Consider the following 15,445-nt stretch of genomic DNA (forward strand, 5'->3'; position numbering starts at 1 on the left):
GTGCATCCAGCGGGTTTCTCCACGCATCGCGCCGACAGAAACAAACATCTTTCTGGTAAGAAGAGGGGCGGGGGCGTATGCCTTATGGCTAACGAGACATGGTGTGATGAAAGAAACATACAGGAACTCAAATCCTTCTGTTCACCTGATTTAGAATTCCTCACAATCAAATGTCGACCACATTATCTACCAAGAGAATTCTCTTCGATTATAATCACAGCCGTATATATCCCCCCCAAGCAGACACATCGATGGTACTGAACGAACTTTATTTGACTCTTTGCAAACTGGAATCCATTTATCCGGAGGCTGCATTTATTGTAGCTGGGGATTTTAACAAGGCTAATCTGAAAACAAGACTCCCTAAATTTTATCAGCATATCGATTGCGCAACCAGGGGTGGAAAAACCTTGGATCATTGTTACTCTAACTTCCGCGACGCATATAAGGCCCTGCCCCGCCCTCCTTTCGGAAAAGCTGACCACGACTCCATTTTTTGATCCCTGCCTACAGACAGAAACTAAAAAAGAAGCTCCCACGCTGAGGTCTGTCCAACGCTGGTCCGACCAAGCTGACTCCACACTCCAAGACTGCTTCCATCACGTGGACTGGGATATGTTTCGTATTGCGTCAGATAACAACATTGATGAATACGCTGATTCGGTGTGCGAGTTCATTAGAACGTGCGTTGAAGATGTCGTTCCCATAGCAACGATTAAAACATTCCTAACCAGAAACCGTGATTGATGGCAGCATTCGCGTGAAACTGAAAGCGCGAACCACTGCTTTTAATCAGGGCAAGGTGACTGGTAACATGACCGAATACAAACAGTGCAGCTATTCCCTCCGCAAGGCTATCAAACAAGCTAAGCGTCAGTACAGAGACAAAGTAGAATCTCAATTTAACGGCTCAGACACAAGAGGTATGTGGCAGGGTCTACAGACAATCACGGACTACAAGAAGAAAACCAGCCCAGTCACGGACCAGGATGTCTTGCTCCCAGGCAGACTAAATAACTTTTTTGCCCGCTTTGAGGACAATACAGTGCCACTGACACGGCCTGCAACGAAAACATGCGGTCTCTCCTTCACTGCAGCCGAGGTGAGTAAGACATTTAAACGTGTTAACCCTCGCAAGGCTGCAGGCCCAGACGGCATCCCCAGCCGCGCCCTCAGAGCATGCGCAGACCAGCTGGCCGGTGTGTTTACGGACATACTCAATCAATCCCTATACCAGTCTGCTGTTCCCACATGCTTCAAGAGGGCCACCATTGTTCCTGTTCCCAAGAAAGCTAAGGTAACTGAGCTAAACGACTACCGCCCTGTAGCACTCACTTCCGTCATCATGAAGTGCTTTGAGAGACTAGTCAAGGACCATATCACCTCCACCCTACCTGACACCCTAGACCCACTCCAATTTGCTTACCGCCCAAATAGGTCCACAGACGATGCAATCTCAACCACACTGCACACTGCCCTAACCCATCTGGACAAGAGGAATACCTATGTGAGAATGCTGTTCATCGACTACAGCTCGGCATTCAACACCATAGTACCCTCCAAGCTCGTCATCAAGCTCGAGACCCTGGGTCTCGACCCCGCCCTGTGCAACTGGGTACTGGACTTCCTGACGGGCCGCCCCCAGGTGGTGAGGGTAGGCAACAACATCTCCACCCCGCTGATCCTCAACACTGGGGCCCCACAAGGGTGCGTTCTGAGCCCTCTCCTGTACTCCCTGTTCACCCACGACTGCGAGGCCACGCACGCCTCCAACTCAATCATCAAGTTTGCGGACGACACAACAGTGGTAGGCTTGATTACCAACAACGACGAGACGGCCTACAGGGAGGAGGTGAGGGCCCTCGGAGTGTGGTGTCAGGAAAATAACCTCACACTCAACGTCAACAAAACTAAGGAGATGATTGTGGACTTCAGGAAACAGCAGAGGGAACACCCCCTATCCACATCGATGGAACAGTAGTGGAGAGGGTAGCAAGTTTTAAGTTCCTCGGCATACACATCACAGACAAACTGAATTGGTCCACTCACACAGACAGCATCGTGAAGAAGGCGCAGCAGCGCTCTTCAACCTCAGGAGGCTGAAGAAATTCAGCTTGTCACCAAAAGCACTCACAAACTTCTACAGATGCACAATCGAGAGCATCCTGGCGGGCTGCTTCACCGCCTGGTACGGCAACTGCTCCGCCCACAACCGTAAGGCTCTCCAGAGGGTAGTGAGGTCTGCACAACGCATCACCGGGGGCAAACTACCTGCCCTCCAGGACACCTACACCACCTGATGTCACAGGAAGGCCATAAAGATCATCAAGGACAACAACCAACCGAGCCACTGCCTGTTCACCCCGCTATCATCCAGAAGGCGAGGTCAGTACAGGTGCATCAAAGCTTGGACCGAGAGACTGAAAAACAGCTTCTATCTCAAGGCCATCAGACTGTTAAACAGCCACCACTAACATTGAGTGGCTGCTGCCAACACACTGACTCAACTCCAGCCACTTTAATAATGGGAATTGATGGGAAATGATGTAAATATATCACTAGCCACTTTAAACAATGCTACCTAATATAATGTTTACATACCCTACATTATTCATCTCATATGTATACGTATATACTGTACTCTATATCATCTACTGCATCTTTATGTAATACATGTATCACTAGCCACTTTAACTATGCCACTTTGTTTACATACTCATCTCATATGTATATACTGTACTCAATACCATCTACTGCATGCTGCTCTGTACCATCACTCATTCATATATCTTTATGTACATATTCTTTATCCCCTTACACTTGTGTCTATAAGGTTGTAGTTTTGGAATTGTTAGTTAGATTACTTGTTGGTTATTACTGCATTGTCGGAACTAGAAGCACAAGCATTTCGCTACACTCGCACTAACATCTGCTAACCATGGTGTATGTGACAAATAACATTTGATTTGATTTGATAGCAGGTTGATTGGCATGTCGGGACCCCGCGAACACTGGTAAGTACAACACAAGCCATTAATAATAACTGAACACATAACACAGTAATAACGTGGTAAAAAAATATAGAACCTTGTAGGCAGTAAGACAACCTGACCAAGGCTCTGTTATAGAGACATGAATGTGAAGGAAAAAGTCGCGGGGCTGCCGTTTGGCTGAAAAACGAACTACGGCTTGCACCATCGTCAGAATGAGCGGATTTGTCAAAGAGGACGCGCTCTCCCTCAGCTATGTTTGGTCACGCAGGGACACCATAGGATGGACCTTGACCACAGTTGATTAGGTGCTGACTAGTTCGAGTTAGTTAGTTGACATCTGGAATAAAGGTTTGTGTCTGTGCAATTCATCTCAGCCGCGCTGGACAAGAGACTGATACATCACTTTTGTGAGTATGTTTACAAAGTCATAAAACACATTGTCCGCATTTTACCCTCTTTTCACGTTCTTTCTACTTAGTAGATTGTATAGTCAACGCGTGAACTGTGCTCCAAGTCGTTTTGAAATCGGAGCATCTACGCCTGCAATTTAACATCACGAGCGGAACCTCTATCATTGCCCAGTCTTGCCACAGCACCGTCATTGTAAATACGAACGTGTTCTTAACTGACATGCCTAGTTAAATAAAGGTCAATTAACTTAACCGTGAACCGTGGCACTTTGAAGCATGTGATTGGTCTAGTTATGTAAGGGATCAAGGGGATTGGATGCATGTTTTAAAGAAACGCCCCTCAAGATTAGACTGTGTAGAGTACGAGGATCTTCAACTAGTAGATATAAACCACCTGACTATTGATATTCAATAGCTTTTTCTTGAAGGTTGAGTGATTTAGAGAAATTAGCCCTATTTTTAAAGAGAGAGTTAAACCCAAATACAAAATCTTTGTGACCTTATCTTGAAATAAGTCTATGGACAAGGACACTGCAATCAATCTATGATGTGTTTACCCACTGCCATCAATATGACCATTTCCTGTGCAGATCCTTAGTGTATTGGTGACAATTCCTGCCGCGTATCACATACAACTTTCCACCTGAGAACGGGGATCCCTGCTTCCAACCTTCCCACTGTTTCTAGAGAACAGGGATCCCTGCTTCCAACATTCCCACTGTTTCTAGAGAACAGGGATCCTGCTTCCAACCTTCCCACTGTTCCTAGAGAACAGGGATCCCTGCTTCCAACATTCCCACTGTTTATAGAGAACAGGGATCCTGCTTCCAACCTTCCCACTGTTTCTAGAGAACAGGGATCCTGCTTCCAACCTTCCCACTGTTTATAGAGAACAGGGATCCTGCTTCCAACCTTCCCACTGTTTCTAGAGAACAGGGATCCTGCTTCCAACCTTCCCACTGTTTATAGAGAACAGGGATCCTGCTTCCAACCTTCCCACTGTTTATAGAGAACAGGGATCCTGCTTCCAACCTTCCCACTGTTTATAGAGAACAGGGATCCTGCTTCCAACCTTCCCACTGTTTATAGAGAACAGGGATCCTGCTTCCAACCTTCCCACTGTTTATAGAGAACAGGGATCCTGCTTCCAACCTTCCCACTGTTTATAGAGAACAGGGATCCTGTTTCCAACCTTCCACTGTTTATAGAGAACAGGGATCCTGCTTCCAACCTTCCCACTGTTTCTAGAGAACAGGGATCCTGCTTCCAACCTTCCCACTGTTTATAGAGAACAGGGATCCTGCTTCCAACCTCCCACTGTTTATAGAGAACAGGGATCCTGCTTCCAACCTTCCACTGTTTCTAGAGAACAGGGATCCTGCTTCCAACCTTCCCACTGTTTCTAGAGAACAGGGATCCTGCTTCCAACCTTCCACTGTTTCTAGAGAACAGGGATCCTGCTTCCAACCTTCCCACTGTTTAAAGAGAACAGGGATCCTGCTTCCAACCTTCCCACTGTTTATAGAGAACAGGGATCCTGCTTCCAACCTTCCCACTGTTTATAGAGAACAGGGATCCTGCTTCCAACCTTCCCACTGTTTATAGAGAACAGGGATCCTGCTTCCAACCTTCCCACTGTTTATAGAGAACAGGGATCCTGCTTCCAACCTTCCCACTGTTTATAGAGAACAGGGATCCTGCTTCCAACCTTCCCACTGTTTATAGAGAACAGGGATCCTGCTTCCAACCTTCCACTGTTTCTAGAGAACAGGGATCCTGCTTCCAACCTTCCACTGTTTATAGAGAACAGGGATCCTGCTTCCAACCTTCCACTGTTTCTAGAGAACAGGGATCCTGTTTCCAACCTTCCACTGTTTATAGAGAACAGGGATCCTGCTTCCAACCTTCCCACTGTTTATAGAGAACAGGGATCCTGCTTCCAACCTTCCCACTGTTTATAGAGAACAGGGATCCTGCTTCCAACCTTCCCACTGTTTATAGAGAACAGGGATCCTGCTTCCAACCTTCCCACTGTTTATAGAGAACAGGGATCCTGTTTCCAACCTTCCACTGTTTATAGAGAACAGGGATCCTGCTTCCAACCTTCCCACTGTTTCTAGAGAACAGGGATCCTGTTTCCAACCTTCCACTGTTTATAGCATTAGCCTGTCTCCCTCTCATTTCATTACTGTCTGAACAAAGTGACAACCAACTAAAAAATATATTTACAAAATATTAGCATACTTTAAATGACCCCCCTTAAAAAAAAATCTCAAAGTCATCAAATGGTGTGTCCATGTAATGTTTAAACCTGAACCTAAATCACCTGACCTGTGGGTTTTATTGTCCACCCTGGATCACCTGACCTGTGGGTTTTATTGTCCACCCTGGATCACCTGACCTGTGGGTTTTATTGTCCACCCTAGTCACAGGCCTAAGCCATGTCAAAATACGTAGATTGCAGGAAATTATCTATAAAAGAGTCAAATGTTCCTGATGGAGGACCCCCAGCTCCCCGTCTAGGGGGTGCGCCTGGGGGGCAATGAAATCCAAATGGCAAATCTCACTCCAAGCTTTCTTAAACAGTTGGCAGCCCTGCGACAGTGCAGATCTAGCGGATCTAGCGGCAGATCTAGTGGCAGATCTAGTGGCAGATCTAGCGGCAGATCTAGCAGATCTAGCGGATCTAGCGGCAGATCTAGCAGATCTAGTGGCAGATCTAGAGGATCTAGTGGCAGATCTAGCGGATCTAGCGGCAGATCTAGAGGATCTAGCGGCAGATCTAGCAGATCTAGTGGCAGATCTAGAGGATCTAGTGGCAGATCTAGAGGATCTAGCGGCAGATCTAGCGGCAGATCTAGAGGATCTAGCGGCAGATCTAGCAGATCTAGTGGCAGATCTAGAGGATCTAGTGGCAGATCTAGCGGCAGATCTAGCAGATCTAGCAGATCTAGTGGCAGATCTAGCGGCAGATCTAGCAGATCTAGCCGATCTAGTGGCAGATCTAGCGGATCTAGCGGCAGATCTAGCGGATCTAGCGGCAGATCTAGCGGATCTAGCGGCAGATCTAGAGGATCTAGCGGCAGATCTAGAGGATCTAGCGGCAGATCTAGAGGATCTAGCGGCAGATCTAGAGGATCTAGCGGCAGATCTAGAGGATCTAGCGGCTGCCTGGGCAGCGTGTTATTATGCAGTAATATGTGAATAAGTCCTCCAAGAGTAAAGGGGCCCAGTAACTTAGTTAGGCCTTTTATCATTGTATCTGTTAGTTCCAGTGTCGTTCAGGTTGTCAAAATGTTGTCTGGATTTTTTAAATTGCAGGTTCAGTTTAGGCTACAGGTTATATCTTTGACACTCTGCCCCATTGACAGGTTAGAGAGAGATTTGACACGTGTGTGTGTGTGTGTGTGTGTGTGTGTAGTGTGATGGAGGGGGACCGTATAACCACCCTGTCTACTCCTGTAATGGTTGTGGATGTTGATATAGTGAAGAGGAATGCTGAGAAAATGAGAGAACACTGGACCAAGCTGGGAGTCACACTACGACCCCACATGAAGACACACAAGACCCTGTAAGAGACACACACACACACACACACACATTTACACACACACACACACACATTTACACACACACACATACAAACCCAATAAGAGACCTGAACTGTGTGTGTGTGTGTGTGTGTTGTGAGTGTGGTGATATAATGACAGGTGGGTCTAGGAGTTGTGTCGTCGTGTCAACACTGGCAGAAGCCGGTTTCTATGCCGACCACGGATATGACGACATCCTGTATGCCTACTCTGTGCCCTTTGACAAGGTACACACACTAACCCCTCCACACTACACCCTAACCCCTCCACACTACACCCTAACCCCTCCACACTACATACACCCTAACCCCTCCACACTACACCCTAACCCCTCCACACTACACCCTAACCCCTCCACACTACACCCTAACCCCTCCACACTACACCCTAACCCCTGCACACTACTCCCTAACCCCTGCACACTACACCCTAACCCTCCACACTACACCCTAACCCTCCACACTACACCCTAACCCCTGCACACTACACCCTAACCCCTCCACACTACACCCTAACCCCTCCACACTACACCCTAACCCCTCCACACTACACCCTAACCCCTGCACACTACACCCTAACCCCTCCACACTACACCCTAACCCCTCCACACTACACCCTAACCCCTGCACACTACTCCCTAACCCCTGCACACTACACCCTAACCCCTCCACACTACACCCTAACCCCTGCACACTACACCCTAACCCTCCACACTACACCCTAACCCCTCCACACTACACCCTAACCCCTCCACACTACACCCTAACCCCTGCACACTACACCCTAACCCCTCCACACTACACCCTAACCCCTCCACACTACACCCTAACCCCTCCACACTACACCCTAACCTCCACACTACACCCTAACCCTCCACACTACACCCTAACCCTTCCACACTACACCCTAACCCCTGCACACTACACCCTAACCCCTCCACACTACACCCTAACCCCTCCACCCTAACCCCTCCACACTACACCCTAACCCCTGCACACTACCCCGTAACCCCTCCACACTACACCCTAACCCCTCCACACTACACCCTAACCCCTGCACACTACACCCTAACCCTCCACACTACACCCTAACCCCTACTACACCCTAACCCCTCCACACTACACCCTAACCCCTCCACACTACACCCTAACCCCTCCACACTACACCCTAACCACTACACCCTAACCCTCCACACTACACCCCAACCACTACACCCTAACCCCTCCACACTACACCCTAACCACTACACCCTAACCCCTCCACACTACACCCTAACCCCTCCACCCTAACCCCTCCACACTACACCCTAACCCCTCCACACTACATCCTAACCCCTCCACACTACACCCTAACCCCTCCACACTACACCCTAACCCCTCCACACTACACCCTAACTTCCATAGTGGAGGGTAAATGCTGCTTACACACCTTTATAAACCTACCCTTTGCTGAGAAATGCATTAAAAGTTGTTACGTTACTTACTGCCAACGGCGACCAGCGTTTTGCTTCTACCTCACTAACTAACTGTACAACTAGATGCCTCTACCTCACTAACTGTACAGCTAGATGCCTCTACCTCACTAACTAACTGTACAGCTAGATGCCTCTACCTCACTAACTAACTGTACAGCTAGATGCCTCTACCTCACTAACTGTACAGCTAGATGCCTCTACCTCACTAACTAACTGTACAGCTAGATGCCTCTACCTCACTAACTGTACAGCTAGATGCCTCTACCTCACTAACTGTACAGCTAGATGCCTCTACCTCACTAACTAACTGTACAGCTATATGCCTCTACCTCACTAACTAACTGTACAGCTAGATGCCTCTACCTCACTAACTGTACAGCTAGATGCCTCTACCTCACTAACTAACTGTACAGCTAGATGCCTCTACCTCACTAACTAACTGTACAGCTAGATGCCTCTACCTCACTGCCTGCACACTAACTGTACAGCTAGATGCCTCTACCTCACTGCCTGCACACTAACTGTACAGCTAGATGCCTCTACCTCACTGCCTGTACAGCTAGATGCCTCTACCTCACTAACTAACTGTACAGCTAGATGCCTCTACCTCACTAACTGTACAGCTAGATGCCTCTACCTCACTAACTGTACAGCTAGATGCTTCTACCTCACTGCCTGTACAGCTAGATGCCTCTACCTCACTAACTGTACAGCTAGATGCCTCTACCTCACTAACTGTACAGCTAGATGCTTCTACCTCACTAACTGTACAGCTAGATGCCTCTACCTCACTGCCTGTACAGCTAGATGTCTCTACCTCACTAACTAACTGTACAGCTAGATGCCTCTACCTCACTAACTGTACAGCTAGATGCCTCTACCTCACTAACTAACTGTACAGCTAGATGCCTCTACCTCACTAACTGTACAGCTAGATGCCACTACCTCACTAACTAACTGTACAGCTAGATGCCTCTACCTCACTGCCTGTACAGCTAGATGCCTCTACCTCACTAACTAACTGTACAGCTAGATGCCTCTACCTCACTAACTGTACAGCTAGATGCCACTACCTCACTAACTGTACAGCTAGATGCCACTACCTCACTAACTGTACAGCTAGATGCCACTACCTCACTAACTGTACAGCTAGATGCCTTTACCTCACTAACTAACTGTACAGCTAGATGCCTCTACCTCACTAACTAACTGTACAGCTAGATGCCTCTACCTCACTAACTGTACAGCTAGATGCCTCTACCTCACTAACTGTACAGCTAGATGCCTTTACCTCACTAACTAACTGTACAGCTAGATGCCTCTACCTCACTAACTGTACAGCTAGATGCCTCTACCTCACTGCATGTACAGCTAGATGCCTCTACCTCACTAACTAACTGTACAGCTAGATGCCTCTACCTCACTAACTGTACAGCTAGATGCCTCTACCTCACTAACTAACTGTACAGCTAGATGCCTCTACCTCACTAACTGTACAGCTAGATGCCTCTACCTCACTAACTGTACAGCTAGATGCCTCTACCTCACTAACTGTACAGCTAGATGCCTCTACCTCACTAACTAACTGTACAGCTAGATGCCTCTACCTCACTAACTGTACAGCTAGATGCCTCTACCTCACTAACTGTACAGCTAGATGCCACTTGCCTACTCTGCCCTTCGACTATGTATCCTACACCAGACCCTTAAACTGTTTGTGTTTGCGTGTGTGTGTGTGTCTGTGTGTGTGTGAGCATGCATGTTCGAGCTAGAAACACAAACATTCCGTTGCACCCGCAATAACATCTGCTAAACATGTGTATGACAAATAAAATTAGATGTGTGTGTGTGTCTGTGGTGTCTGTGTGTGTGTGTGGTGTCTGTGTGTGTGTGTGTGTGTGTGGTGTCTGTGTGTGTGGTGTGTAAGGTTGAGCGCTGTGCGGTGCTGGCAGAGCGTCTGTCTCTGTTCCAGGTGTTGTTGGACCACAGAGATGCTCTGGAGCAGCTGAGGAAGAGACCACTGACAGACGGGCGGGTGTGGCACGTCTGGCTCAAACTGGACTGTGACAACGGAAGAGGTGAGAGAGGGGGTTCTAGAATGTTCTAGAATGCTATTATGGTGTTCTAGAATGCTTCGCTGTTCTGTTCCTTCAGACCTGGGCCAAAAGTATGTCAAATATGTTAATGTTTGAAATATACTATATAAATAAAGTTTGATTTGATTTTGAAAGTCAGATACTTGAAGAATGTGAGGTGCACTTGGCTTGGTGTTTACTATTCCATTGGTTTGAAATCAAGTGCACCTCAAAGTACTGGGAGAATTTGACTCATGTACTTGACCCAGTTCAGTAGCATTTTGAAATGTTCAGATAGAAATACGCTACGTAGAACAGATATGCCTCTCTGACATGGTGAATAAACAATCAGCTCCATTCATGGGATTTCTATACGCAACGTTCAACAACTTTTGGCCACTGAACGTGGCTCTGGCTTGTGTTCAGTACAACAAAACGGTACCTTACTGAACCACCAGTTCAAGAACTTTGTGATTATGGTAGCCCAGAGGGCAGTTACCATATGGTGGGATTATAGTGGCCCAGAGGACAGTTACCATATGGTGGGATTATAGTGGCCCAGAGGACAGTTACCATATGGTGGGATTATAGTGGCCCAGAGGACAGTTACCATATGGTGGGACTATAGTGGCCCAGAGGACAGTTACCCAGAGGACAGTTACCATATGGTGGGATTATAGTGGCCCAGAGGACAGTTACCATATGGTGGGATTATAGTGGCCCAGAGGACCAGTTACCATATGGTGGGATTATAGTGACAGTTACCATATGGTGGGATTATAGTGGCCCAGAGGACAGTTACCATATGGTGGGATTATAGTGGCTCAGAGGACAGTTACCATATGGTGGGACTATAGTGGCCCAGAGGACAGTTACCCTATCGTGGGATTATAGTAGCCCAGAGGACAGTTACCATATGGTGGGATTATAGTAGCCCAGAGGACAGTTACCCTATAGTGGGATTGTAGTGGCCCAGAGGACAGTTACCATATGGTGGGATTATAGTGGCCCAGAGGACAGTTACCATATGGTGGGATTATAGTGGCCCAGAGGACAGTTACCATATGGTGGGATTATAGTGGCCCAGAGGACAGTTACCATATGGTGGGATTATAGTGGCCCAGAGGACAGTTACCATATGGTGGGATTATAGTGGCCCAGAGGACAGTTACCATATGGTGGGACTATAGTGTCCCAGAGGACAGTTACCATATCGTGGGATTATAGTGGCCCAGAGGACAGTTACCATATGGTGGGATTATAGTAGCCCAGAGGACAGTTACCCTATAGTGGGATTGTAGTGGCCCAGAGGACAGTTACCATATGGTGGGATTATAGTGGCCCAGAGGACAGTTACCATATCGTGGGATTATAGTGGCTGCGTGAGTGTTGTGATTTCAGATGAACACACATATCGATCAGGTCACACCCACCAATGGGGAGCAAATGTACCTTTTTAATGGGGGTTGAAGAACGAAGCGCACCGTTTTGGGGAAACCAGTCGTTCAGTACGACCTGTAACAAACGTTGAACTGAACACACCGGGGTTCTGTTTTGTAGCGGGTGTTCTGCACTCGGAGCCAGAGGCACTGAGATTGGCCCAGGCCATCTCTGAGTCAGAGGGGGTGGAGCTGACGGGGGTGTACGCCCACTGTGGGAACACCTATGGCTGCAGAGGGGCGGAGCAAATACATGCTGTTGCCCATGAAACAACCACCCTCGTACTGCAGTTCATGGAGAAGTAAGAACACACACACACACACACATACACATACACAAAGACACACAAATCTCTCTCTCTCTCTCTCTCTCCAGACTGAAGGATGTGGGAATCAGCTGTAAGTCCAGTATAGGCTCCACCCCCTCCTGCAGCCAGCCAATCAGTGACATGGCCAAGCTCAGCGAGGTGCATCCTGGGAACTACGTCTTCTTCGGTCAGTGTGGTGTGTGTGACCTCAACAGATCTATTGTAGTAGAAAGCAGTGTTGTTTTCTGATTGGCTGCTGTGCTTTCTGTAGACGTGCAGCAGTCTGTGATTGGTTCGTGCGGTCTGGAGGACGTGGCTGTCAGGGTTCTGAGCAGGGTTATAGGTCACTCTCCTCACAGAAACCAGCTGCTCCTCGACTGTGGCTGGTCTGCTCTCAGGTACAGAAGCTGTATTAAATACTGTCGTTATTACTATTATACTACTGTTATTACTATTATACTACTGTTATTACTATTATACTACTGTTATTACTATTATACTACTGTCATAGTACTGTTATTACTATTATACTACTGTTATTACTATTATACTACTGTCATAGTACTGTTATTACTATTATACTACTGTTATTACTATTATACTACTATAGTACTGTTATTACTATTATACTACTGTCATAGTACTGTTATTACTATTATACTACTGTCATAGTACTGTTATTACTATTATACTACTGTTATTACTATTATACTACTGTCATAGTACTGTTATTACTATTATACTACTGTCATACTACTGTTATTACTATTATACTACTGTTATTACTATTATACTACTGTCATAGTACTGTTATTACTATTATACTACTGTTATTACTATTATACTACTGTCATAGTACTGTTATTATTATTATACTACTGTTATTACTATTATACTACTGTTATTACTATTATACTACTGTCATAGTACTGTTATTACTATTATACTACTGTTATTACTATTATACTACTGTCATAGTACTGTTATTACTATTATACTACTGTCATAGTACTGTTATTACTATTATACTACTGTCATAGTACTGTCATTATTATTATACTACTGTTATTACTATTATACTACTGTTATTACTATTATACTACTGTTATTACTATTATACTACTGTTATTACTATTATACTACTGTTATTACTATTATACTACTGTCATAGTACTGTTATTACTATTATACTACTGTCATAGTACTGTTATTACTATTATACTACTGTTATTACTATTATACTACTGTCATAGTACTGTTATTACTATTATACTACTGTTATTACTATTATACTACTGTCATAGTACTGTTATTACTATTATACTACTGTTATTACTATTATACTACTGTCATAGTACTGTCATAGTACTGTTATTACTATTATACTACTGTTATTACTATTATACTACTGTTATTACTATTATACTACTGTTATAGTACTGTCATAGTACTGTTATTACTATTATACTACTGTTATTACTATTATACTACTGTTATTACTATTATACTACTGTTATTACTATTATACTACTGTCATAGTACTGTTATTACTATTATACTACTGTTATTACTATTATACTACTGTCATAGTACTGTTATTACTATTATACTACTGTCATAGTACTGTTATTACTATTATACTACTGTCATAGTACTGTTATTACTATTATACTACTGTTATTACTATTATACTACTGTTATTACTATTATACTACTGTTATTACTATTATACTACTGTCATAGTACTGTTATTACTATTATACTACTGTCATAGTACTGTTATTACTATTATACTACTGTTATTACTATTATACTACTGTTATTACTATTATACTACTGTTATTACTATTATACTACTGTTATTACTATTATACTACTGTCATAGTACTGTTATTACTATTATACTACTGTTATTACTATTATACTACTGTTATTACTATTATACTACTGTTATTACTATTATACTACTGTCATAGTACTGTTATTACTATTATACTACTGTCATAGTACTGTTATTACTATTATACTACTGTTATTACTATTATACTACTGTTATTACTATTATACTACTGTCATAGTACTGTTATTACTATTATACTACTGTTATAGTACTGTTATTACTATTATACTACTGTTATTACTATTATACTACTGTCATAGTACTGTTATTACTATTATACTACTGTCATAGTACTGTTATTACTATTATACTACTGTTATTACTATTATACTACTGTTATTACTATTATACTACTGTCATAGTACTGTTATTACTATTATACTACTGTTATTACTATTATACTACTGTCATAGTACTGTTATTACTATTATACTACTGTTATTACTATTATACTACTGTCATAGTACTGTTATTACTATTATACTACTGTTATTACTATTATACTACTGTCATAGTACTGTTATTACTATTATACTACTGTTATTACTATTATACTACTGTCATAGTACTGTTATTACTATTATACTACTGTTATTACTATTATACTACTGTCATAGTACTGTTATTACTATTATACTACTGTTATTACTATTATACTACTGTCATAGTACTGTTATTACTATTATACTACTGTTATTACTATTATACTACTGTCATAGTACTGTTATTACTATTATACTACTGTTATTACTATTATACTACTGTCATAGTACTGTTATTACTATTATACTACTGTTATTACTATTATACTACTGTCATAGTACTGTTATTACTATTATACTACTGTTATTACTATTATACTACTGTCATAGTACTGTTATTACTATTATACTACTGTCATAGTACTGTTATTACTATTATACTACTGTCATAGTACTGTTATTATTATTATACTACTGTTATTACTATTATACTACTGTCATAGTACTGTTATTATTATTATTACTATTATACTACTGTCATAGTACTGTTATTATTATTATTACTATTATACTACTGTCATAGTACTGTTATTACTATTATACTACTGTCATAGTACTGTTATTATTATTATTACTATTATACTACTGTCATAGTACTGTTATTACTATTATACTACTGTCATAGTACTGTTATTATTATTATTACTATTATACTACTGTCATAGTACTGTTATTACTATTATACTATTATACTACTGTCATAGTACTGTTATT

The 15,445-nt window shown here is 43.5% G+C and overlaps 1 protein-coding gene across 1 annotated transcript in view; it reads left to right on the top strand.

Annotated features, from left to right (window-relative positions):
• Positions 1-3,252: 3,252 nt before the first annotated feature.
• zgc:162816 (uncharacterized protein LOC571260 homolog) overlaps positions 3,253-15,445 on the top strand; it is a 43,560-nt gene continuing 31,367 nt past the window's right edge. Inside the window, exons 1-7 of the mRNA XM_065013856.1 lie at positions 3,253-3,400; positions 6,825-6,974; positions 7,091-7,220; positions 10,395-10,545; positions 12,103-12,283; positions 12,358-12,476; positions 12,561-12,687. Of these exons, the coding sequence (XP_064869928.1) occupies positions 6,829-6,974; positions 7,091-7,220; positions 10,395-10,545; positions 12,103-12,283; positions 12,358-12,476; positions 12,561-12,687 (854 nt within the window). The 5' untranslated portion in view covers positions 3,253-3,400; positions 6,825-6,828. The remainder of the gene's footprint in view (positions 3,401-6,824; positions 6,975-7,090; positions 7,221-10,394; positions 10,546-12,102; positions 12,284-12,357; positions 12,477-12,560; positions 12,688-15,445) is intronic.

This window comes from Oncorhynchus nerka, linkage group LG9b (genome assembly GCF_034236695.1).
Source record: "Oncorhynchus nerka isolate Pitt River linkage group LG9b, Oner_Uvic_2.0, whole genome shotgun sequence".
In the NCBI taxonomy this organism is placed as follows: domain Eukaryota; kingdom Metazoa; phylum Chordata; class Actinopteri; order Salmoniformes; family Salmonidae; genus Oncorhynchus; species Oncorhynchus nerka.